Raw genomic sequence first — 27,139 nt, 5'->3', positions numbered from 1 at the left:
TGCACTGCAATCCTAAAAGCACTTACTCAACAGTAAAGCTGTGGTCCTGTATATAGGCTCACCTGGAAGCAAGCTGCATTGAGCTCAACCAAACATCCTTCTGCGCTAGGCATGTACAGAATTGTTCTCGTAAGTCAAACAGTGGGGATTGCATCTAAGATGGGACTGGACCCCAGATAGAGTGTTTATTGGTGATTTTCTTTTTAATGACTGAAAATAAAAATGTCAGTTGTGATTTGCACCAAGGCTCATAATGAATCCACTTTTCTTTTCTTTTCTTTTTTGCTCTGCAGGATCAATTTGACAACCTTGAAAAACACACCCAGTGGGGGATCGACGTTCTGGAAAAGTACATCAAATTTGTGAAAGAGAGGACGGAAATTGAGATCAACTATGCAAAGCAACTTAGGTGAGTCTGTTTGCCAATTTCAGAAGATTGTTTCATTCCTAGGTTTGGTCATAAAGATAAATTTTGGATGGTAGCTATTTAGAACTTCAAAGCATTTGGTATTTCCCAGCTAAATTATACTCAGAGTAGACCCATTAATATTAATGTATCTGTGTTAGTCACATCCCCTAGTTTTTATGGGTTGTAAAAAAACACACAAAAAACCCCGCCCTTAAGGATCCCGCAAGCCTGCTGGTTGCATTCCTCCTACTCAGGGGTCAGCAGACTTTTTCAGCAGGGAACCGGTCCACTGTCCCTCAGACCTTGTGGGGGGCCAGACTATATTTTGAAAAATAAATAAATGAATGAATTCCTATGCCCCACAAATAACCCAGAGATGCATTTTAAATAAAAGCACACATTCTACTCCTGTAAAAACACACTGATTCCCAGATCGTCCACAGGCCGGATTTAGAAGGCGATTGGGCCAGATCCGGCCCCTAGTTTGCCTACCCATGCTCTTACTCATGGTTAATTCTTCTTTTTGGCACTCAGTTATGTTTGCTAATACCATGTAAACAGGGATGGGGAATCTGTTGCCTGCAGATGTTGCCGAACTACAACTCCTATCTTTCCTGACTGATGGTCATGCTGGTTGAGGATAATGGGGAATCCAGCTGTAGTCCATGCATTGGTAACTTCAAGACTGGATTACTGCAGTGCGCTGTATGTGGGGCTGCCCATGGGCCCAGTTTGGAAGCTCCATCCAGCTGGTGCAGAATGCGGAGGCAAGCTGTTGATGGGGGCACCTCGCTGACAGCATGCAGCACCCTTGCACTGGCTGCCTACCCACCACCAAGCCAGGTTCAGGGTCTTTGTAATAATTTACGAAACCCTTAACAAGTTAAGTCCAGGGTACCGCCTGAACCCATTCCTCTCTGAGAGCATCAGTGAGAGCATCACTGGTTGTTTCCTGAGTTGGCGAGGCTAATTTAACAGAAACAAGCACCCAAGCCTTCAGTGTCATTGGCCCAGCCCCGTAGAACTATCTTCCCACTGAAGATTAAGCAGACACCTTCTGTGCCAACCTTTTAAATGCCTGCTGAATTTTTTCCTCTATTCCATCAGTCCACTGCAGGCAGCTAAGAGTACATCTTTCCACAACAGTTTGCTGATTTCTGGCTTTAACTTCTTTTATATAGCTTTTATTATATGGCTTTGTGTTTAATTGTAGTAAAATGCTCTTGTGTGTTTGTGTGTGAATGAACAGCAGTATATAAATCTTTTTATAAATGAAACAAACAGATAAATGAGCAGAATACTGTGGGGGCAAAGGGTCCTCATCCCATGGGTACGGGATGCCCTTTTGTGTGATCCAACAAAGTTATTCCTGTGCTACAGCCAATGCAGCCCTCTTGACCGCTGGTGACTGGTGTCCATTGAGACTTGGGCAGAAGGCAGGGAGCCCAGGCAGGAGCCAGAGCCAACTCATTCCCGGTTTGTCCCTCCACCCTCCTTCCTGCTGAGCTGTACAATGGGCAACACTAAGAGGGGAAGGTAAATGAAGCTGACAGGCAGGGCCACGACCCGCTGGACTAGTTGTAAGTAAGAAAGGCAGGTGGGTGGAAGCTGGCTGAGGGCAGACAGGTTGGCGGTGCAGCCCTCTTCATTTATCCAAATGCATCAACTTCCACTGATCTCAGTCTCCTATGTGCAGCAGCTATCCTCTCCAAGCAAGGCCTACTGTTATAAATCTTGTGGGCCTTTTTAAAAGCAGTTTTGAAACCCAAAAATTATTTTTGAGGGGGTTTTTTTCCTGGTAACTTTAATCCCATGGCTAATCTTTCTCACACGCCTCTTAATCTCCTGTGTTTGAGGCAAAGGAGAAAGTAACCAGTCTTTTCTGTTCGAGGTGCATCTGACTGAGGAAAGTCCTGCAGGCTCAGAGTTAATAACAACAACAACAGCAGCAATAATAATAATACAATTTGTTGGAAAAGAATATGTAAGAAAAACAAAAAAAAAATCACTTGGAAAATAATAATAATAATAATAATAATAATAATAATAATAATTATTATTATTATTATTATTATTATTATTATTATTATTATTATTATTATTTATACCCCGCCCTTCCCAGCCAAGGCCGGGCTCAAGGCAGCTAACAAGCAATAATAAAAACAAGTTGAATGAATACAACTTAAAAAAAGAAAGAGGGGGGGGGAATCAAATTGGCTCCAAGCCAAAGGCCAGGTGGAACAACTTTGTCTTACAGGCCCTGCGGAAAGAAATCAGATCCTGCAGGGCCCTGGTCTCATGAGACAGAGCGTTCCACCAGGCCGGAGCCAGTGTTGAGAAGGCCCTGGCTTTGGTTGAAGCCAATCTAACTTCCTTAGGGCCTGGGACCACTAGGGTGTTGCTATTTATGGCCCTTGAGGCTCTCCGTGGGGCATACCGGGAGAGGCGGTCCCGTAGGTACGAGCTAGTGGAGAGCAGTGTGGAAACTGCAACAAAAAGTTGCAGTATACCTTCGCCTCTTTGAGAGAGCACCCCTCAGGGTTCTTGCCCGCTTAGGAAGGGACTATGGTGCAGTGATGAAGTGCATGCTTTGCACGCAGAAAGCCTCTGGTTCTGTTCCCAGCATGTCCAATAAATTAGGTCTGGATGAGCTCCCCCCCAGCAGTCTGAAGTCCTGCAGAGCCACTGCAGTCAATGATACTGAGATAGATGGACCCAATGGTCAAATTCAAATGATTTAGCTTAATTCAGACCCATGAGGTCTAGAATCTTAACTTTATTTCTAGGGGGAAAGGACTGTTGCTCTGTAGCAGAGCAAATGCTTTGCATACAGAAGGTTCCAAGTTCAATCCCTGGCCTCTCTACAAAGGGCTGAGAATGTGCTATTAATATTATTACCATTGCATTTTACTACTACTACTACTACTACTACTACTACTACTAATATATTTACACCCGGTCTGTTGTGGCCTGTAATGGAGATAAAACTGGACAGAAATTCAGGAGGCAGGGAGCCATCTTTAGACACAGCCGTCACCTTGCAGCTGAAATCTCTGCCGTTATATGTTTCATCGTTAGGCTCAGGTGCCTCTCTTCAGGGGGATGACCTTGCTGTTCTTCCAACTTTCATTGTCCCCATTTAGCAAGGAGCACCATAAAGCACAGCTTGGTCTCCTTGCTTGTTGGGAACAAGGTGAAAGCAAATGTGTTACATATTTATCAGACGAGATGAATTCCTGAAGGTGTAGAGCTGTGAGTGCCTAACAGTGATCCCAGGTGGGGAGCGCCAGTAGAATGGGGATTGAACGTGGGACCACTGAGAAAATAAGAGGATCAACAAGGTTTGCAGAAGTACATGTAAAAAATAATTAACATTTAAGGGGGCACCCTGTAAAAAAGCAACATGGAATGTTGACTTTTGGTAAGGCAGGATGGCTTGGAGTCTCCTAGTAGAAGACATAGCTAGCTGGCTTGCTGGAACCCTGATCAGGAGCACTTCTGTTTAATAAGTGAGGACACACTGCAACATTTCCCTGCTAACTCATGCCTTATGGCACATAATAGTCAGCCAGAACCTCCATTTTCAGCAGTTGTATACATCTGTCCAACAGGTACAGAAAAAAAGGAACAGGAGTGGGGACTTCAGGTCTTGTTTGTTGGCTTTCCAGAGGCATATATTGGAAGCAGGAGGCTGGATTAAGCTGATCCTGAAATCATAGAATCATAGAGCTGGGAGGGACCCAAAGGGTGACCAAATCCTACCGCCTGTAATGCAGAAATTGCAGGTTCTCTTCATCTGTCTTAGCATGTGGCCAATTTTGGGGGACATGTTCCTTTCCAGCTAGGGCTGAACAAACCTGTAAAATTCAATTTCCCTCAGTATCTCACTCCTCCACTCCCCAGCCCCACTCAATTTCAGTTCTGCATGTGTCCCCAGCAATTTGCAAAAAATCCCTGTGAAGATTCCACAGCGTCTTAGTGTACGAATTTCTCTTAATAAATGTATTCATGTATGCACATCTTTGACCAATACACACCAATATTGCATATGATTGCTTAGGCAAGAGGCAGTGTTGCGTAGCGGTTACGATGTCAGACTAGGACCTGAGAAGGACCAGGTTTCAAATCCTCCACTCAGCCATGAAGCTCACTGGGTGTGACCAGTCACTGCCTTTCAGTCCAGCCCACCTCACAGGGTTGTTTTGAGGATTAAAAGAGAGAAGGCAGGTAATCATGCTTGCCACCTTGGGTTCCTTGGATATGGGATACAAATACAATATAAATAGTTTGGTGTAGTGGTTAGAATGTCGGACTGGAACCAGGGAGGCCAGGGTTCAACTCCTCACTTGGCCACGAAGCTCACAGGGTGACCTTGGACCAGTCTCTGTCTCTCAGCCCTGCGCGGTCCTTGTGGGGATTAGATGGGGGCAGCGGGAAGAGAACCACGCACGTCACCTTGAGCTCCTTGGAGAAAAATATGTTCTATAAGTGCAATAAATAAATAAAAATAATGCAATGTGTTTTTGCATGTCATTTCATGAGTGCATCCTTTTTAAGGCAAGCTCTTCCCTAATGTAACATATTTTATACACTTTGTTTGTCTGGAGAGCCACACTACAAAATTCAGTGCAGGGCAGATTTTGAACTATCATTGTGTTTTGGTTCGCAGGTCAGTTTGAGAAGCACAGATCGGGTAGCTTCTCATTAAAATGCAAAGGAAATGGGATTTCTCTCCCATTTCGTACCTTTAGCATGACAGCGGCCAGATAATAAGCAGATGAAAATGTGTTCCTGAGGCATCTCCTGGGCATCAGCAGGGAGACGTGCGCGTGTGTTTTTGTGCATTCTTGATTCGGGCACCCATCTCACTGGCATTCTCTCTGCGCTCCAGGAGGATTCTCAGGCATATCCGACTTCTTTCCGGAGTGATCTGGCGAGAATGAGGAGAGTCAGCCAAGCAGAACATCGGCCATGCAGGCCTTGAAATCCCTGAAGGGGGTGGGGGTGGGGGGACAAGACCATGTTAGCTCACCATCTCAGATGCAGCTGCTCCAAAAACAGTTGTAGAGAGGGAGGGAGGCAGCGGCAGATTTCACCATGGGCAAGATGCTGGTGAAGAAGAATGGGTTGGGGTGGCATACATCTGCATGGAACAAACAGAGGTGGGGTAGGGAACATAAACGGGACCCACTTGACCCACACACCAAAAGAATAACAATTCTGCATTTGGGGTTGCAGATTCCTGCAGCCTCTATAAATTTACGTGAATGGCACCGGTTTGCATGACTTCTGTTTTGAGGATAACTAGGGATGGGAGATAAATTAAATCTGGCTTTCATTTAAAGGCGAACCTGCATATAATTTGCACTTTCCAAAACAATACGTGAAGTGAAATACAGCCATACCCTTGAGATTCACATAGGAAGCTACCTTATACTGTGTCAGACAGTTGGTCCATCTAGCTCAGTATTGTCTACCCTGACAGGCAGTGCCTCTCCTTGGTTTTAGACAGGAGTCTCTCCCAGCCCTACGTGGAGACAGGACATTGAACATGGACATCCACTTGCATGGTGCTTCTGCATCCAAACTAAAATGAGATTCCGGTCCTCAGGATGCTAAAGAAAGTGGTGATTTAAGTAACGAGTCAGTGGTCCATCTAGCTATTTTTTGCACTGACTGGCAGTGACACTTCAGAGTTTCAGACAGCCCTACCTGGAGATGCCATTGGGAATTGAACCTACGACCTTCTTAACACAAGGCTCTGACACTGAGCTGCAGCCCCACCCCACCCCTTTTGCACTTCTCCAAATTCTGCAAGGTGGTTCTCCAGCCAAGCAGTGTATGCTAAGATATATGTAAAGTGTGCATATAATTGCATATAATTAGTGAAAGTAGCATACTAATGTGCACTATATTGGGAGAAATTGCTTTGAACAGCTGAACACCCTTCCCAGTTCCTGGGAAGGTTACTCTTCCCTAAAGGAACTAATCATGTATTTGGTAGCAGGATCCAGTTTTATTATGTTTTTATATGTGTTGGAAGCTGCTTAGAGTGGCTAGGGCAACCCAGCTGGATGGGTGGGGAATTCTTCTTCTTCTTCTTCTTCTTCTTCTTCTTCTTCTTCTTCTTCTTCTTCTTCTTCTTCTTCCAAGGAACTGTACATTAGGAAAAGCAGCATACAAATGTATTTATTAGGAGAAATTCATACTAAGATTCATGCAGATGAATTTTCCCAAGACCTTCTTTGAAATAAGTAAATAAATTGGAAACCAATGTGGAAAAGTTGGCTGGAACTAAACTGGAAAATTGGGAGCCTGAAATGGACAGATATCCATAAGGATAACATTCTGCTATATTATATTATATTAATATTATATTATATTATATTATATTATATTATATTATATTATATTATATTATATTATATTATATTTTCTCTCTTCTCTCTCTCTCTCTCTCTCTCTCTCTGTTATTTGTTTTGCTAGACAGAGGAAAAGGCAAAGAGTTATGTAGAACACTGAAAGCTGCACATTTTTTTCTTTGGTATCTTACTTTTTACAGTATTCTAAATTGGCAAAACTTATACATCTGAAAAAGCAATTCAAAAGTTGCAAGTTAAAATCATGTGGCAGGTGGAATTACAAAATAACTCAGTATAAGGTTGCTTCCTATATTCCTATGTGAATCTTCCTCCTCTGATTTTGTACCTTAGTTTCAAATTCTTAAGTGGTGTACTTTTAGTTATATTTTGGTCTGCAGTGTTTTGCCCATCCACTCCTCCAAGTGCTGGAAACAGAAGGAGGTTGAATTGGGTTTAATAAAAATGCATCTGTGGAAATTACTTGGACTTTCCCAGAATTCATTTGCTGTGATTTTGCCACAAGTTAGAGAGCCCAGAAAAAAAGGGGGGGGGTTGAAACAAAATTTTCTCCAGTGGAAAAACTTGTGATTTTGTTTGGATATCAGAAATCCTAAGCAATGCCAAAAAAATTGGTATTGACTTGCTGCAGTTTGGGGATAAAACAGACTTGTGAAAGTAAAACACAACAATGCAACAATTTTTTTTTTGTACTAAACTGCACAATAAATTCTCCTTTGGCCTCTGCTGTCATTCAAGTTCTCCTTTTAGAGTCTTGTGAAAAGAGAGCTTATTTATGAGCTATCCGGTCTGCATATTTATAAGGTTTGCATCAGTTTCTGGGAAAGTAGAGAGAGGTGGGAGAAAGCTCCTGTAACTTAGAAGGCGAATCTCTGTGCTGAGATTTGGCCACAAGTTTTAGCTTTTGTCGTCGCTTCATGTGTGCTTTTGTATTAAGGAATGCGGGGGAGGGGAGAGAAATTTGGGTGAATTTTCAATTTAATGCAAGCCTACAAAATCTGGACTTCCTGCAATGATTTGCAAACTGAAAAACTGTAATCTTTCAAAATGCACCTTTCTCTGAGTTTTTCAGTGTTGTTCTCCAACAAAAAAAGGGTACAAAAATGTGTATATTATGTGGAAGCATAATAACGTACAAAATGCATTAAAATGGGGAAAGTGTGTGTGCAAAAATAAAAGAAAGATGCATATACATTGGGAGAAATGTGTACTAATGTTATAGAAAGGTTGCAAAGAAGTTTTAAATTGGGAAAAATGAGAAACAAGAGAGTTAACAAAATTTATTTTATTTATATCCAAGGAGCTCAAGGTGGTATAAAGATTCTCTCCCTCCTCCTTTGATACCCCCAACACCCCTGTGAGGTAGGTTAGGCTGAGAGACAGCAACTTGCCCCAAAATCACCTAGTGAGCTTCATGGCTGAGTAGGAGCTAGAACCTGGGTCTTCCAGGTCCTACCAACACTCTAACCACACCACCACATGCTGACAGGTTTGCAAATCCTTGCAAATTGTGCCATGACCACGTTTGCATTCATGCAGCAGTTTATTCCATACCCCCAACATTTCCCTAACTGTTGATTTCCGCATTACAGTCATACCTCGGAAGTCGAACGGAATCCATTCTGGAAGTCCATTTGACTTCTGAAATGTTTGGAAACCAAGGCACAGCTTCCGATTGGTTCCCGATTGCACAGGCACACCGGAAACAATAGCGGAAGCCACGCCAGATGTGTTTGGCTTCCCAAAAAAGTTCGAAAACTGGAACACTCACTTCTGGTTTTTGATCATTCGGAAGCCAGAATGTTCGACTCCCAAGGAGTTCAGGAGTCGAGGTATGAGTGTATATCTGGGCTTTCCCACAATGTAAACTCCGCCTCCAGAAATCTAGTGGAATACAACAGAATTTGGTGATCATTTCCATGTTAATTTCGGTGTGTGTGTGCGTGTGTGTGTATGTTTGCTGTCCCCTTAACCCAGAAAATCACAGGAGTCAACAGCAATACTGTTCTTTTCTGCCCTTTTTGTGTGGGGGGAGGTAGAATTATGGGGGGACAGAAGCTGAAATCTGCAGGAAAGACAGGGGAGCAGTGGCGTTGTTCAGTGACGTCTGTCGCTGTGTCACGCTGCGCCCACCAGTGTGTAAATGAAATTTAGTGTGATGTGCCACCATTCCATAATGAAACAGGTACTGCAGTGTGAAAGGAACATTAGAAAATAGGACAGAAAATGGGATAATCAGGAAAATTAATGCAATATTTGCTACATCTGAATGCACCCTATATAGATTGCCCTCAGAACAGTTGAAGACTGGATAAAGAACTGAAGGTTTTTTGCCTCCTTACAAAATATTTATAACACTTAAGTTAGACTCACTCAGCGTAGACCTATTGGAATTGATTGGCATGGCAGACTTAAGCACATTAATTTCAGTGGCATAAAGTAGAGCTTCATTGGGTACAGCTGGTGGGTAGAAAATTCACTGGCAATCGCAAATTTCATTTTTATTTATTTTGTTTCTTTTTTAATTATTATTTTAGGAACCTTTCAAAGAAATACCAACCCAAAAAGAACTCCAAAGAAGAAGATGAGTACAAGTAAGTTTCCAATGAACCTGTGCATATTCAGCCTCTTTCTAGGGAGCAACTGGTGTAGATAAATCGGTATTCAATTACATTAATCTGCCCACCACTTTCTGTTATGGCCCCACCCAACCTTGGCCTGCAGCCCCCAGAATGTTGCCCAGACGGCAATGTGGCCCTTGGGCTGAAAAACGGTTCTGTCTGAATTCTGCCTTATGCTGAGTCACTCCATTGGCCCACTCGTCCCCAACAGTACCTCAGTTGACCATATCCCAAGTTCTCAGAGACATGTCTTCCCTTCTCCAGCTCTGGGAAATGTGCCAGTTACTGAATCTGGGACCTTCTGTCTGCAGAGTTCAATGTTCTGCCTACTGAACTGTAGACTCCCCACAACCCAACCCCATTTATAAATATCCTTTACAGTCCACACCGGTCGTTGTCTTTGCAGAGAACTCTGGAGAACTTGATTATCTCCAAGGAATAAAGGGCAATGTGTCTTTTAAATTTAATTAATTTTTTTCCTCCTCTCCTTTTAAATGAGTGGTTCGCCTTGCGTTGTTCTGTTTTTTTAGATATTCGTCCTGCCAGGCCTTCTTAGCCACTTTGAATGAGATGAATGACTATGCAGGACAGCATGAGGTCGTTTCGGAGAACATGACCTCCCAGATCACCGCCGAACTGGCCCGCTACGTCCAGGAGTTGAAACAGGAGAGGAAAATGGTAGGTTCACTTTTCTTCAAATCTCTACCCCAATCCCCTCAATTTGTTTGCAGTTCCTTGCTTCCTGATATATGTACTTAAGAGCAGGTGCAGGGAACCAGTGGCCCCCTGCATACCACTGAACTACAGGTGCAGTCATCTGTGACCATTGCTCATGCTTGCTGGAGCTGATGGGAATCCCAACAGCTGCCACAGGGCCAAAACGCATCCCTGCCCTTATTCAGAATAGTATCCCTTACTATCATGAAGGCCTAGGACAGATAACAAGAAAACCCTGTACCCTCACTTGATGTAAGGTCACTGACTGAAGCCAAGCCTGGTTTTTTGTGGCCCTCCAGAAGCTGGGGTCCCGCTGTTACTCACTGGGACGACTGAGGAATCCCTCCCTCTTTCATGTCATTTATGAGAGAGAGAAAGGGAGTGTAGTGCACAGAGAGAGGGGGTGGCGCGCAGTTGGGGGTGCAGAGAAAGAGAGAGAGGCTAGATGGAACCGGCCCTGTGACTTGGCGCAAGGCTGCATACTCTGGCGGATGGTGCACACAGCAGCAGCAGCAGCTGGTTTTACAAGGATGCTTAAAGGCTGTAAAGGACTTGCCTCGCCTGGCTTTGGCTGTGGCACTCGAGCTGGTGAATGCTAAAGCAAGCCGTGCTCTCTCTGCTCTTCCAATCCCCCCCCCCCGCACCGTCCCACCCTGCTGCAGCCCTTTTGAGACATAGGCTCTCAGTTGTTCCTTTGCTGTAAGGCATAAATAATGCAGTGGCTCACGCCTTGAGGGCGCCGTGGGAGACAGAGGCTTTTGGTTATGATCTGGATCAGAGGGGGGTTGAGGCAATGAGTGGTTTCAGGTTTCCAGGCAGGATTCTCCTGCCTCTCCTTTCTTTCTTTTTCCTCCTCCTCCATGTAAACGTGCAATTAGCTCGCGGTAGGGTAAAAGGGATGATTACAGGCTGAAATAATAAACCAACTCCGCTACGTAATGCAATATGACACACACATTCTCTCTCAAGTAAACAGTGGCTGGCAGCCGGTAACGATCCAAGGAATCGGATTCTTAGCTGACTTGGATTCCAGTATTTGCCCATCAGTGATACCTTGCAAAGTCCACATTTTTGAATCATAGAATTGTGTAGTTGGAAGGGTCACCCGTGGGTCATCCAGTCCACTTTCCATGCAATGCAGGAACCACAGCTAAAGAATCCTGAAAAGATAGCTATCCAACCTCTCTTCACAAACTTCCAATGGAGAAGAGTCCTTACCTTCAGAGGTCATAGAATCATAGAACTAGAGTTGGAAGGCACCCCCTAGCAGTCATTTAGTCCAATCCCTTGTAATGCAAGAAACCACAGCTATTTGTTATTTTCATCTGATTCCTCCTGGCTTCTGGGTGAAGCCAGAAAAGCAAGTTTGAAAGGTTTGTGCACCTCTTAGTGGCTGGTTGGGACTGACAGGGAGCCCAAATATGGATGGTGAGCACTAGGTGCATTCCCAAGGGTCAACATTTTAGTACCTTTGTCCAGGACAATAGCATCACAAGCTCCTGGGGGCAGATCTCATTCTTCAGCAGCGACAGCTGTTGGGGGGCAAACTGTGTATGGACTTCATCCGGAAAGTGAAGGCTCATAGAATGGAATGTTCTTCCATTTCAAAATTTAAAAAAACATCCCTGCACATAGGAAGAGTAGCATCCCAGGCAGAAGTGGCATCTCGTTGGCCACTGGCCTCATCCTGTGGCCAGACTCTTATGTTCTTCTTGAAAGACTAGGACAATGGTGCAGTGATGGGAATGGGTGTGTTCCCCCCCCCCCCAAAAAAAGTTGGACTCCAATTCCCATTGGCCCCAGCAAGTATGGTCAGTGGTTAGGAATAATGGGAGTTGTAGTCTAGCAACATCTGAAGGGCCATGCCTTTGCCTCTTCTGGGCTAGACTAAGACCAGAGGTTTGGAGGGCCAGACTCAAATAGTGTGATCTCAGGCAGGCAGGCAAGTTCCAAAGGAAATGAGCTTTAGTCTTCCAGGAACCTATTGCAGCAAGGCAAGTTGCTCAGACCAAAGCCTCTGGTCCCAAAGCTTGCCTTTATAGGGCCTGGTGGATTGCTCAAGTCAAGTTGCTGGACTTGGATTGCAGCCTAGATGGCACCCTTGAGAAACACAGATTTTCAGCAGAAAAAAATACACCTCAAATAGCACTGGAGGAAAGGCACTGGCATCTAGATCACCTCCATGAGGACTAGAATCTCTGATCGAGTCAAAACAGTACCACCCACCTTGTGACGTTTGAATTTGAGTGTGATGCCTTTGCTCATTGCCAGTATATCTATTGAGTGGGTGGATTGTTGAATCTCTTGCTTTCTGGCTCAGGAATCCACCGTAGGAATTTCATGATAGCAGGCTAATCTCTCCTGCTTTTACTCACACGGGGTTGTATCCAACAAACTTCTCCTCAGAGGAAGTTGAAAGTCAGGGACTCAAGTCCACTGCTTTCAGCCGGGCTGCTCTGAATATGACTGATGTTGGGTTCAGTCCGTGGCACTGTGAGCACTTAACATCATGTCCATGAGAGATGCATGTGGGTGGAGCCAGATATAAAGTGGGTGGGGCAGATTTGAAAAGTGGGCGGGGCAGCCTCTTTTCTCTCTTGCATTCTTACCAACCCCCCTTTCTCTCTCCACCCACACCTGATTTTTCTCTCCTTGTTGCCTACATGAAACAAGGCCTCGGCCTGCCTGAAATTAAGCTCAGGCTAGTCCACCCTGGTTCTAGAATGCCCATCCCAGTGGTTCAAATTCTACCTTGACTACAGCACATGGCCCAGTATAACATTTTTTAACGCGTTCCAAGTCTGACCCCGCTGACATAAACAGCACTGGGTTATTAACAACAGAGCAACCGATAGAAAACGTGCCATTGAACATTGTGTCGAGGCCTCATCTGACTGGAAACAGTCAAACGACTAAAATCAAAGGGGCCTTTCTTGAAGACAATAACGTGGAATTCAGCACAGGCCCACAGCTGGGGTGGGGGTGGGGGAGATCTGCGCCATTAGCTTCTTCCCTCTGACGTCTGAGGCCTGCCTGGATTATTGTTCTGACAGGTTTCTTTCCCACATTGCTGGACCAGTTGAGAGAACGGGACGGGAATGCAGAAAATTGTCATTTTTTAAATCATAGCAGCAATTCCAAAAACTCTTGTGTGGGGACACATTAAAGATTTCAACATCATCATCATCATCATCATTATTCATAATAACAAGTGAGGAGAGCATTGCTGTTGAGCTTCAGGTTACAGACTCCGCTAACCCAGAAATAGTACTTTGGGATAAGAACTTTGCTTCAGGATGAGAACAGAAATCGTGCTCTGGCGGTGCGGCGGCAGCAGGAGGCCCCATTAGCTAAAAAGGTGCTTCGGGTTAAGAACAGTTTCAGGTTAAGAACAGACCTCCAGAACGAATTGAGTTCTTAACCCGAGGTACCACTGTACTGAAATGAAACCCCCATGTCCAGAGGCAGTCTACCTTAGCAAGAAGGGCAGCCCTACCTGGAGATGCTACCAGGGATTGAACCTGGGACTTCCTTCTTGCAAAGCAGACCCTTTACTCTAGAGGTACAGCCTAAATTTAATAACCTAGTCCTCATGGTTCTGAACACAGTGGTACCTCGGGTTAAATACTTAATTCGTTCTGGAGGTCCGTTCTTAACCTGAAACTGTTCTTAACCTGAAGCACCACTTTAGCTAATGGGGCCTCCCACTGCCGCCGTGCTGCTGGAGCACGATTTCTGTTCTTATCCTGAAGCAAAGTTCTTAACCTGAAGCAATATTTCTAGGTTAGCGGAGTCTGTAACCTGAAGCGTATGTAACCTGAAGCGTATGTAACCCAAGATACCACTGTACTGAGCAACAACCATTCTCTTGCTTGGGGACTTCCCACAATGGTTGACCACTGTGAGAACAGATTCTGGACTGGATGGTAGCTTTTTGACCTGATCCAGTGGCCAAGTCATATTACCTGTGGTTAACAGTTTGAAAGTGAAAGACCCTCTTCAGATGGACCAGAGTGTTTGATCTATTCATCTGTCTGCCGTTGCTGCAGAGGAAGGAGAAACATGGTGAAGGTTATTTCTTACCTGGCTCAAGTCCCAGCGAATCCATTACATGATGAGCAAGTGTCTGTGAAGAAAAGTATCTCCCCGCCCCACCCCTTTGTGTGCATGCTTTGTTCTGAAGACCTTGTACCTGTGATCCCTTTTGCACTGTTGTGTGAAGGGCTTTGATCCAAAAATAGGGAGAATTATAGATGTGACTGATGAAGAGTAGGCTCAAATGGACCTCAGCTTGTGTGTGTCCATGTAGGGGGAGAGGCTGATGTCATTCCTGTCCCCAGATAGTTGTCCTTTGCCTATATAACATGGCTACCAGCCACGATGTCTATGCTCTGCCTCCATGGTTAGAGACAGTATTGCTTCTGAATTAAGAAAACTGGAACCTGCAGGGCAGGGGGAGGGTGCTCTTGTTCTTGAATCCTGCTTTTCCATAATGGGCACCTGGTTGGCCATAGTTACAACAGGATGCTGGACTTGGTGGACCACTGGCCTGATCTGGCAGGGTTCTTATTATCGTCACATCTCAGTATCCAGATTTCCATGAGTGCTGCTGCATATTACTGTATTTTTCGCCCTATAGGACGCACTTTTTCCCCTCCAAAAATGAAGGGGAAATGTGTGTGCGCCCTATGGGGCGAATGCAGGCTTTCGCTGAAGCCTGGAGAGCGAGAGGCGTCGGTGCGCACCGCCCCCTCTTGCTCTCCAGGCTTCAGGAAGCTATCCGCAAGCCTTGGGAGCCTGGCGGGAGTGCCCGCCGGGCTCCCAAGGCTTGTGGGCAGCAGCCTGCAGACCGAAGCACGGGGCGTGCTCCGGAGCGCCCCCGTGCTTCGCGCAGATGTCCGCAAGCCTTGCGAGCAGCAGCCTGTTCTGGGGGCTGGGGTCGGGGGAAGCTCGGGCTTCCCCAGCCCCGCAGCTGCGGGGGGGAAATAATTTTTTAAAAAAATTATTTCCCCCCCAAAAAACGAGGTGCACCCTATGGGCCAGTGCGCCCTATAGGGCGAAAAATATGGTACCTTCAGGGCTGCCTTGTCCTGTACGTCCCGAGTTGATCAATGGACTCACTTAGTGAAGCAACTATTAGTGGCCCCACTTAGGGCAGAACCGTAACTTGTGCCAACGATAAAGCATGCCCTTCAGTGTCATGGGCCTGACCCTGTGGAACTCCCTCCCACTGGAAGTCAGCCAGGCACCATCTCTGCTAAGTTTGAGGCACCTGGTTTAAAGTTTTTGATTGCAATCCAATGTGGAAATATGGAGAGCTGCTGCATTTAAGATTAACAGAAACTGAAATTGAAAGTCACGACCCATTGACTGGAAAATGCAAGGGTGCTTTCCTTAATTTTGTTTTTCATTTTGATTTTCAAAGAGGTTTGCAGGAAATGTCCATAAATAATCAGCCAAAGTGTTTGCTCCAGCTCCAGCCAAGATTATTCCTCTGTTGACTAGTAAATCCAAACAGTGCCTTGTGGGGACAATTAACCAATTGTTTCTTCAATACAAATGAGGCTTTTTCATTTTTATTTTTTTAATGGAACCTTTCATGAGCAAAATATTTCACATGATCCTTGCTCAATACAGCAGCACAAGCTGCTCGGTCCTGCCTCACCCTCAAACCCACCCCCACCCCGCTTGTTTTGGGATGCATTTATTGCAGTTCTTTATGTTTTGATTTTTTAAAACATCTGCTCATGTCCAAGGCAGCTCCATCGTTGGGACTGCACCGTGAGTCATTGTGTTTTGCACACGCAGAGAGAGCTCAGCTGATGTCATGCTGGCAGCCGTTATCCTTTTGTGAGACATTGAGTTTGGAGTAGCTTCCTTGTGGGTGCAAAGAAGGACAGAGGGCCTTCTCTGATTGCCTCACTGAAAAGAATATCATGGAGATTGGAAAGGTTCAAAAAGGGGCAACTGAAATGACGATGGGGATGATGTGACTTCCCCATGAGGAAGGGTTGCAGCATTTGGGGCTTTTCAGTTTGGAGAAAAGGTGAATAAGAGGCGACATGATAGAAGTTTATGAAATCATGCGTGGCATGGAGAAAGGGGATGGAGAAAAGTTTTTCTTCCTCTGTTATATCACTTGAACTCATGGGCATTCAGTGAAGTTAGATGTTGGAAGATTCAGGACATATGGAAAGAAAGGACTAATTCACACAGTGCAGTTAAGCTATGGAAGACAATGATGGCCACCAACTGGAATGGCTCTAAATGAGCATTGAAAGGATTCATGGAGAAAATGGTTATCAATGGCTACTTGCCACAATGGCTACACTCTGCCTCCATAGTCAGAGGCAGCTATACTTCTGAATTACCAGGTGCTGGAAACCATAGGAGGGTGGAGTCCTCTTGTGCTCAAGTCCTGCTTGCAGGCTTCCCATTGGGGCAACAGGTTGGCCACAGTGGGAGCAGGAAGCTGGACTAGATGGGCCAGTGGCCCAATACAGCAGGCTCTTCTTATGTTTTTTTCTCTCTGTGTGTGTGTGGTCTGCTGGTCCTGAACATGATGTACAAAGTTTGGGTGTACATTGCGATTCTGCATGAAGTATAGAATGTAGAACTTTGCTTCCTGACTTCCACTTTCAAAACAATCAACCCAAGTTTCTGGTGAGCTGCATAATTTTTCTAGTGATCAAGAGGAGAGTTACATTGACATAGTTTTGTTTGATCCTCACCATGACTACCAAAGTCAGAATTATTATTTCCCTCCTCTAAGGAGTTCAATGTGATGGACATAGTTCCTCGCATTCTATTTTTTTCTTCACAGCAACTCTTAGATGTTGGTTAGGTGGAGAGTGTACAGTCTAAAGTCACCTAGTGAGCTTTATGGCTGAGTGAGGATTTCAACCAAGGTATCTCTTAGGCCTGGGAGATATATCAATATATCGCCCAGGACTGGTATGAGGAGCAGACTGCAATGTTGGCTTCACTCAGCGGTGTATCGCTGGTGAAACGACCACCACTCCTGAGTCCCTCTGCTAGTGACTTCCTCCACCCCATTCTGCCCTCATTCTGTGCAGAGGGAGAAAAAAGGTGCATCAGTGAGGCACTGATACAACTTGTTCCTCCCTTTGCATATTTAAACTGCTCGTCTGAGGAATGTGTGGTTGTCACTCCCCTCAGCTGAGCAGTTAAAGGATCCCTCAGCCTGGCACTGGCTCCCGCTCGGGGCGGTGGGGACGACAATACCAGGGATGGTTCAGCTGGGGATCAGGAGCCCTGTCGCGCCCCAGCTGAGCTGTACAAACAAGCCACCTTGTCCCAGCCCACTAGGTGCTGGGGTGAAACCGCCTCAGCTCCCGCAGTGAGAGCTGCAGCAATTTCACCCAGTGCCTCACAGGCTGAGGCCAATGCAGCTTGTCTTTTCATGGTATATCGCCAGACCGTGATGTTTGGCTGGTGATATACCGCTATGTTGAAAAGCTGATACTGCCCAGCCCTAGTCTCTCAGGTCCAAATGCAACATTCATTTTTTTAAAAAAATAAAATATTTATTGCAATTTTAAACAACAAAAATAACAACAGAGCTACAGAAAAAACAAAAAGGTTCAAAGTAAAATTATATATAAAAAAAGGTAAGAATAAGAAGAATAAGAATAAAAAATAAAAAAAGATTACAAATGTTCATAAGTCATACTTTCATGATCTTTGGGCTTCCTCACATCGCCCTCCCCTGCGTTCTCCATCATATAGTTAAATACAGCAATTTGTTACCTTACTTCCAATCTTATTTTGTAATTCTCAGATATCCAATTCCAAATTATAAATATTTTGATCATAAATTAACCTGCTAAATTTGAACATAGTGTTTCTTCAGATTTCACAATTTCTCTACACATCACCTATTCTCATATATCTTACATTAGGTTTACTGCTGCCATGTTGCTCATTTGTGCATACTCCTAACATTCATACAATTTATAACGTTTCTGTAGATAATCTTTAAATTTTTTCCAGTCCTCTTCCACCGTCTCTTCTCCCAGGTCTCGAATTCTGCCAGTAATTTCAGCCAGTTCCATGTAGTCTATCAGTTGCGTCTGCCATTCTTCCAGAGTGGGCAAATCTTGTGTCTTCCAATGCTTTGCAATAAGTATTCTTGCTGCCGTTGTTGCGTACATAAAGAAAGTTCTATCCTTCTTCGACACCCCTTGGCCGACAATGCCCAGGAGAAAGGCCTCTGGTTTCTTAAGAAAGGTATACTTAAATACCTTTTTTAGTTCATTATAAATCATTTCCCAGAAAGCCTTAATCCTTGGGCACGTCCACCAGAGGTGAAAAAACGTTCCTTCAGCTTCCTTACATTTCCAGCATTTATTATCGGGCACGTGATATATTTTTGCCAGCTTGACTGGGGTCATGTACCACCTGTATATCATTTTCATAATATTTTCTTTCAGGGCATTACATGCCGTAAATCTCACTCCGGTGGTCCATAACTTTTCCCAGTCCGCAAACATGATATTATGCCCAATGTCCTGTGCCCATTTTATCATAGCTGATTTAACAGTTTCATCCTGCGTATTCCATTTCAACAGCAAGTTATACATTTTTGATAGTACTTAAGTCTTAGGTTCTAACAGTTCTGTTTCTAATTTCGATTTTTCCACCTGGAAGCCTGTTTTTTTGTCCAAATTAAAAACTTCCCTAATCTGAGCATAATGTAGCCAATCTCGCACTTTGTCCTTTAGTTTCTCAAGGCTCTGCAATCTCCAAGTATCACCTTTTTTTTCTATTATTTCCCAATATTTCGGCCAGTTGGCCTCCATATTGAGTCTTTTCGGGGCCTTGGCTTCCATTGGTGACAACCACCTTGGGGTCTTGTTTTCTAGTAAGTCTTTGTATTTAGCCCAGACATTGTACACAGCTTTCCTGCAACATTCAAACCACAACACCACACTTCCTTTCAAATGATCATATGCTACATATGAGAGCCAGTGTGGTGTAGTGGTTAAGAGCGGTAGTCTCATAATCTGGGGAACCGGGTTCGTGTCTCCGCTCCTCCACATGCAGCTGCTGGGTGACCTTGGGCCAGTCACACTTCTCTGAAGTCTCTCAGCCCCACTCACCTCACAGAGTGTTTGTTGTGGGGGAGGAAGGGAAAGGAGAATGTTAGCCGCTTTGAGACTCCTTAGGGCAGTGAAAGGCGGGATGTCAAATCCAAACTCTTCTTCTTCTACCTGGTGGAAACATTAAATGATAATCACTTGTCGTGATGGCTTGACTGGTTAGAGGATAGAGAGAGGTGTGAAGAAATGGGCCTATTGCGCAGAGGTAAAAATTGTATTTACTGCTCTGGCCACTTCTGCCTCTGATTGACATGTGGCCTTCAGAATGTGGTCCAGAAGGAACTGTTGCCCTGAGGCTGGAAAAGTGCTTTTGCTCTATGGCAGCAGTCATATTGCCCCACTTTACAGATAGAAAGAAACTGGAAAGTATAAGATCGAAAGGGAGGTGTGTGTCCAACCAGGACTTTCAGCTGGGGTATGAACCATGGATCTTCAAAGTCTGACACACGCAGTGTTTTGGACTATGTTGATATGGAGAGAGCTGATGTCAAGTTTCCAAAATCTGTCATTGTGAGAAACAAACACATTAGTTGCTTACCAACTGATTTTAAAAACAGACACACAAACGCATTTTACAGTGACTCAACTGAAGAAATCTCTCTGAATATTTAGCAAGGATCTTGGGTATCTGTCGGCTTCCTCTCTGCATTTGAAGCATAAAATAGATGCATCCCTTGAAGGGGATGTTTCATGCAGTTAAAATAAATTCCTTTTAAATGTCCTGTTTGTCTTGAAGCCTCACAAGTGAAGAAATTAGGGCTGTGCACCAGATTTGGCTGAAGGCCAAAGCCCAAACTCGGGCCACTTTGCAGAGATCCAGGCTTTGGCCAAGTCTTGTGAAAACCCACTGCAGAACCGTTATTGAACATTACAGTGGTACCTCGGGTTACAAACAGCTCAGGTTACAGACTCCGCTAACCCTGAAGTAGTACCTCAGGTTAAGAACTTTACCTCAGGATGAGAACAGAAATCGCGCAGCAGCAGGAGGCTTCGTTAGCTAAAGTGGTACCTCAGGTTAAGAACGGTTTCAGGTTAAGAACGGACCTCCGGAATAAATTAAGTTCATAACCAGAGGTACCATTGATTGTGCAAGGCATGGAAGAGGTGAAAAGAGAAAAGATTTTCTCCTTCATAATGCAAAAACTCATGGACTAGAATCCATGAAGGTGGAGGTTGGAAGATTTCAGGACACGTAAAAGGAAATATTCTTTACACAGTGCAGAGTTAAACTGTGGAACTCTGAAAGGACACAAGGAAAACCACCAACTTGGATGGCTTTAAAGAAGGATTGGGCAAATTCATGGAGGAGGAGAAGGCAACCATGGCTACTAACCACAATGGCTATGTTCTCCCTTCATTGTTAGAGGAGAAATGCTTCTGAATATGAGTTGCTGGAAAGAACAGGAGGGGAAAGGGTTGCTCTTTCACTCAGGTCCTGTTTGTGGGTTTCCATTGGGGCATCTGTGAGAACAGGATGTTGGGCTAGATGGGTCACTGGCCTGATCCAGAAGGCTCTTCTTATGCTATCTTGGATAGGAAGTATAAGCTTGTGCTGAGCACACCTTTTTCCAGCAGAGAAATGTGGGTGCATTCAAAACTGTTAAGGATTGACCTCTCCACTCACCAGCTCACCACAGGGAGCGCCCTGGAGAGGCAGCACTCAGCAGGATTGGATCACCAGCTGGTGAGCAGAGGGTTCAATCCTGCAGGTGTCCAGGGAGGTGGAGGCACAGCATCTCCTTCCCCTTCCCAGTCACATTAATTAGAAGTTTAAAAACCCTGATTAAACATTAGCCTTGCGAGGGAATGATTTCAGGACTGGATCCAGGTAGATTTGGGTGTTCCCTTGGTCAGGGCAATTTGGGAACCTGGATCGAGTTGGATGGACTGTGCAACATCCTGGGGGGGGGAATTGTACCCTTTATTCCTTTCCAAGTGCTTGAAATAATAGCAGTATAGTTTAAACTCTTTAAAACTTACTATTCCCATCCCTGGGTTTCATCCCCCACTAATCTTTGGTTTTAGTACCTTGTTGCACCATTATTATGATATTGTTTTTAAAAAGCTTTTCTGTGCGGCCCCAGAGAAGACTGTCTGTGCCCAGACTGGGATTAATCTCTTGTCTCTTACGTATTTCACAACCTGGAAAAATGAGAATTACAGATCACACTGAATTAAAATATCTTTTGTTTTGGCCAGGCAGCTATTTTAGCTGTGGAAAATGTGAAGTTGCTGGCTCCCCTACTCCCACCCCCCGCAGTTGCCTGGAAGGTTTGATATCCAGGAAATTAAGTACAGTAAAACAAAACAACAGAAGCAAAGGCCTCTGGGATGGTTCATCCACCATTCTGCCCTCATTGCTCCCAGTAACATTTTTGGGAGGTCAGGTTTAAAAGCTGGATACAAGGCGAGGTGGAATGAGGTTGGGCTGGATCTGAGGCTGTGCTTTGGGGAATACCGAGCTCTGAATATGCTTCTTTAAGAAGGATATTGATAAGCTGGAAGGTGTGCAGAGGCGGGCAGCCAAGATGATAAAGGGTATAGAAACCAAGCCTTATGAGGAATGGTTGCAGGAGCTGGATATGTTTAGCCTGGAAAATAGGAAACTGAGAGGAGATGTGATAGCCATCTTACATACATACATCCATGCAACATTTTATTTTTATGCTGCCTTTCCATAGTTGAGGCATGTTCAAGGTGGCTTACAACATGAAAAAACTCTTAAAAGTTGTCATAAATAAAACATACAAACCAGATCAAACGATTTCCACATAAATCATAATAAGATCTAAAATAAAGGTGCAAAAAATTAATAGCAATAATAGCAACAACCCTCCCAACTAAAGCACCTTGAGTCTGTTCAGCAGCCTCAGCTTTTGTAGCTGGAGTCATTCGGGGCCCCACCAGGCCATGTGGGAAAAGGTCTACAAGGCAGGAAGCTGGTCTTTCAAGACTTGCAGCCAAGTGATATATATCTGAGGGGCCATCACTCGGAAGTCAGAGCAAGCTTTTCTCCCTGCTGCTCCAGAGGGTAGGACCTGAACCAATGGATTCAAATGACAGGAAAGGAGGTTCCAGCTAAACATCAGGAAGAACTAAGTGCTGTTCCACAGTGGAACAGATGGCCCCTGAAGCTGGTGGACTTTGTTGGAGATTTTTTCCACAGAGGTTGGGTGACTATGTGCCAGGGATTTGTTAGCTATGCATTGCAGGGGGTTGGACTGAGTGGCCCTTGGGGTCCTTCCAACGCTTCGATTCTAAGTTGCTCCAGCCAAGAACAAGCTGGAACTGAGACCTTTCTATAGTAGTAGCACCAGTTGCAGCCTGGTTCCTAGCAGTACCCATGTCACAATATGATGCTCCAATTAAAGGGACCCAGTTTTCTCTTGTCATTGCCTACTGTTACAAAAGGACGCGGGTGGGTTAAACCACAGAGCCTAGGGCTTGCCGATCAGAAGGTCGGCGGTTCAAATCCCCACGACGGGGTGCGCTCCCATTTTTTTGGTCCCTGTTCCTGCCAACCTAGCAGTTCGAACGCACGTCAAAGTGCAAGTAGATAAATAGGTACTGCTCTGGCGGGAAGGTAAATGGCGTTTCCGTGCGCTGCTCTGGTTCGCCAGAAGTGGTTTAGTCATGCTGGCCACATGACTCGGAAGCTGTATGCTAGCTCCCTCGGCCAATAGAGCAAGATGAGCGCTGCAACCCCAGAGTCTGCCACAACTGGACCTAATGGTCAGGGGTCCCTTTACCTTTTACTGTTACAAAACAGGACAGATAAATGGAAGTCATTCTTTACACCGTGCATAGTTAAACTGTGGAATTCGCTCCTGCAAGAAGCAGTGATGGCCACCAATAGAACATCCTTTTATCATGAAAGCAAGCATCACATCCACCCCATTTCCCTTGTGTTGGTTCCCCACAAGGGAACCAACACAAGTGAAATCTCACTTCATAAAACATAGTAATCAGCTAAGTGAATATCCTCCTAAACATCAGGAAATAAAAAATTACAAATTAAACTCAACTAAAAAAGGGGGGGAGTTGTATCCAATACTAGATCTACTCAGAGTAGACCCATTGAATTCAATGGGCATGACTAGCTTAAGCCTATTAGTTCCAATGGATCTACTCTAACAGGGCTAAGTTAGTCACACCCATTAAATTCTGTAGATCTGAATAGGGCTAGCACCGGATGCAACCCATGAATTCCACATTTATAAATAATGTGATTCCTGCATTGCAGGGGGTTGGACTAGATTATCATTGGGGTCTCTTGCAATTCTATGATTGCCAACCAGGCAATGTCCAGGTAGAACAGGCCCCTGAGCCTTAGTGTGCTTTGAAAGAAACATTAGCCCTGGAGGAGAGCAGGCGAGCCTGTATTGCAACCCCCCCTAGGAGTTGCAGGCGGTGTAAGCTGCCTTACTTTTATCTGCTTAGCAGGTATTAAAATATCCCACAGGTTGATGTGACAGTGAAGCAGCTCCAGAGAAGAGGAATTCATATTCAGAATGTATTTTTTCTAATGCTGTATTACAGTGGATGTTGGATTTTCCTTTTTTAAAAAAGGAGATAATTATTCTCCATGTGGTAGAAAAGATTGGCACAGGACGGGTGTCATCAGAGTTAATGGGAAACGATGACTCTTTCAGCTCTGCCTGTAATCCAGCTGCATTGCCTTTTATGGCTTCAGCTGGCCTTTAATTGAGTGTTCTTTGTAGGTATGAGTATGGTAACCTGGCTAAGATACTCTGAGTAGATCTACCAAAAATTATGGGCATGACTTAACTGAGACCCAGAAATATCAGAGCAGAAGTTAGACAACCCAAAAAATGTTCCCCTTTCCAGTTAGGGCTGGGGTGGCCAATGTGCTGCAACTCCCATCATTCCAGACTAACATCTGGAGGCAGAGGTGTAGTGGTCCAGGGTCATAGATCCATTGCTGTTTCTGAAGCTGGGTCCCTGCCTCCTAGAGCTTTCCAATTATATGTCATTGGAGCCCATCAGAATTGAAAGGAGGTGAGTCAGCCACTGAGGATGGGCTCCTAGGGTCACTCTGAAAAAGGTGGGTAGAAAGGACACTTGAGGAGTTGTGTTTGCTCCAAAGCTAAGTGTTTAGGGACATTGAAAACATAAGGGGCTCCAGTTTCAGCAGAATGGGGTGCAAGTTCTGTTACATACAATGGAACTTCAGAAGATAATTGGAGTACAGTGGTACCTCTGGATGATAATGGGATCTGTTCCGGAACCCCGTTCGCATCCTGAAGCGAATGCAACCCACATCTGCGCGGGTCGCGATTCGCCGCTTCCGCGCATGCATGTGACATCATTTTGAGCATCTGCATGCGCAAGCAGCGAAACCTGGAAGTAACGCGCTCTGTTACTTTTGGGTCGCCGCGGATCGCAACCCAAAAATACTCATCCCAAAGCTACTTCAACCCAAGGTATGACTGTACTCCAAGTCATTTGTCCATGTACATGCACAGATGATAATAGACCTAGCTGAAAGGCAACACGGGGAGATCTTCACTGATCATTGCAATGTATTCCTGCTGCTGCTGCTCCTCCTCCTCTTCCTTAAATTTTAAGAGCATTGTATAGTGCATGGGTAGGCAAACTAAGGCCCGGGGCTGGATCCAGCCCAATCACCTTCTAAATCCAGCTCGTGGACGGTCCGGGAATCAGTGTGTTTTTACATGAGTATAATGTGTCCTTTTATTTAAAATGCATCTCTGGGTTATTTGTGGGGCATAGGAATTTGTTCATTCCTCCCCCCCCAAAAAAAAAATTAGTCCGGCCCCCCACAAGGTCTGAGGGACAGTGGACCAGCCCCCTGCTGAAAAAGTTTGCTGACCCCTGGTATTGTGTTAGAAGGTTGTATAATCTTAGAAAGATGGCATAGCTGGGTGGAGTGGAGGGGTGTGGCTGGGATTTGCCACCACACTACTGCCTGGAGGGCACCATGTTGGCTAGTTAAGAGAAACAAGTTGCTGACCCAGAAAGTAATGTGGCTTGGAAGAGAATCTCATTTAAAGTATACATATTTTAAAAATGCATTGTAAGGGGTTGAACTAGATGGCCCTTTGGGTCCCTTCTAACTCTACAATTCTATGATTCTGTGACTGCGAATATAGAAATAGGTGGGTTATACTGAGTTGGTTCTTTTGAATTGGAAAAATAATACCGTTGCAGAAAATAATAATGCTCATATATATTTCATAATATTCCATTTTCCATAATGAAAGTATTGAAATAATGAAATACCATGGCTGTTAGGTTACCAGTTAAGGTCCTTTTAAACAAATTCTCAGGTTAAAAATGAAGCCATGAGACAATTAAAAATATATGAATAAATATTTGTTCAAGAAAATATAATGACAAAAGGATTAATGTCATATTTTTATAAATCTATTATAGAGGTTCCATTTTGGCCTCAGCAAAATTTGGGAAGCTGTGGGAATTGAACAGGAATAAAAATCGAAGAGGCTATGGGTAAAAACCCCTATATAAATCTATATGGGCAACAACAAAATAAAGAGCACTTAAAATTTTGCACAACTGTTAACAGTGGTACCTTGGTTTTCAAACTTAATCTGTTCCGGTAGTCCGTTCGACTCACAAAACCATTCAAAAACCAAGGCATGGCTTCCGATTGGCTGCAGGAACCTCCTGCACTCAATTGGAAGCTGCGGAAGCTGTGTCAGACATTTGGCTTCCGAAAAACACTTACTTCCAGGTTTGTTGCGTTCGGGAGCCGATTTGTTCGGGAGCCAAGCCATTCAAGTACTGAGGTATCACTGTACTTTACATCAAGACGCCTATTCTATATAAAACCAAACAGTTATCCCATGTGTTTGAGAGGATGTCCCATTATAAGGACATATCAGCATATGTGGTGATAGTGTCCAAAAATATAAATATTTTGGTAAAATGTATTTACAGAAATGTCTTTAATTAAAAGCATTTCCAATTACTTCAGGAATAGCTCTACTTCATTTGTATAGTCAGGATATGCTGCAAATTAGAAATAAAGAGCTCATAACACATTTATTAACCACTACAAGAACAACCATTGCCAGGACATGGAAATCATTGCAATTATTAACCGTGGACCAATAGTATAATGCAATTTGGTTAACAGTGTTATTGGAAAAACTGACACAAAAATTAAAATTAGCAAGAGGCCAAAAGAAACATGGCTATTTTTATGCAGTTTGGTATTATTTTATTGATTATACGAACCATGAGGCATACAGCAGAACAGTACCTATCGTTTACGCCGTTACACTTGCATGAAGCATGTTTTAATTTTCTTCCTTACTTCCTATAAATTCCTATAAATCCCTATAACTTAACATTGTTATTGATTCAAAATACCTTTTATTAATGGTCAAAAATCTAAGCATATACATTATTAAACATCATTTAACACAACTTGATAATATATTGAGAAACGTTTATCTGAGTGTATACAGTTTTATTTTAAGTCTCATTTTGTGTAACTTGCATATCATATGTCTAAATGTAATAAATATAGGGCAAACAGGTGTACACACGTTTTTGTCTCAGTACAGTTCCTTAATAACTCTTTGCTATGGTTTTACAACAGCACTTTCATGACGGCAGAAAAGCTCAGCAGCACATCGAAACTTGCTGGAAGCAGCTTGAATCGGTGAGTTTAAAAAAGCCCCCCTCCTGACGCTGGTGGGTCTTACGCAGGGGTTTCACACAAGGAAGGGTCTCAGACAATCCCCACGAGGTCCAGGGACATTCTTTCCAGAAGAGGCAAGTCAAGTGGGTTAGGTGTTGTGCTCCTGAGCCATATCTTATTTTATTTATTCTTTATTTCACTACATTTATATACTGCTTGATTGCAGTTTTGTGAGGAGC

At 44.2% G+C, this 27,139-nt stretch overlaps 1 protein-coding gene and 1 long non-coding RNA gene across 16 annotated transcripts in view; one reads left to right on the top strand and one right to left on the bottom strand.

Moving 5' to 3' along the window:
- Positions 1 to 27,139, top strand: part of FNBP1 (formin binding protein 1) — a 122,185-nt gene that overhangs the window by 41,247 nt on the left and 53,799 nt on the right. For all 15 annotated transcript variants that reach the window (XR_014521373.1, XR_014521374.1, XR_014521375.1 and 12 more), the window contains exons 2-5: positions 294 to 409; positions 9,327 to 9,383; positions 9,941 to 10,088; positions 26,859 to 26,921. Coding sequence is in view for 6 of the 15 variants with exons in the window: in XM_083485132.1 (XP_083341258.1) it covers positions 294 to 409; positions 9,327 to 9,383; positions 9,941 to 10,088; positions 26,859 to 26,921 (384 nt within the window). In the remaining 9 variants the exon portion in view is untranslated. The remainder of the gene's footprint in view (positions 1 to 293; positions 410 to 9,326; positions 9,384 to 9,940; positions 10,089 to 26,858; positions 26,922 to 27,139) is intronic.
- Positions 3,373 to 5,673, bottom strand: LOC310698405. Its single transcript, XR_014521506.1, has 3 exons — positions 5,442 to 5,673; positions 5,155 to 5,339; positions 3,373 to 3,583 (listed from the first exon to the last, which is right to left on the bottom strand). It is a non-coding gene; the product is annotated as an uncharacterized lncRNA (long non-coding RNA).

This window comes from Podarcis liolepis, assembly GCF_965112155.1.
Source record: "Podarcis liolepis genome assembly, chromosome: Z".
In the NCBI taxonomy this organism is placed as follows: domain Eukaryota; kingdom Metazoa; phylum Chordata; class Lepidosauria; order Squamata; family Lacertidae; genus Podarcis; species Podarcis liolepis.
This window is presented reverse-complemented; position numbering and strand designations above follow the sequence as displayed.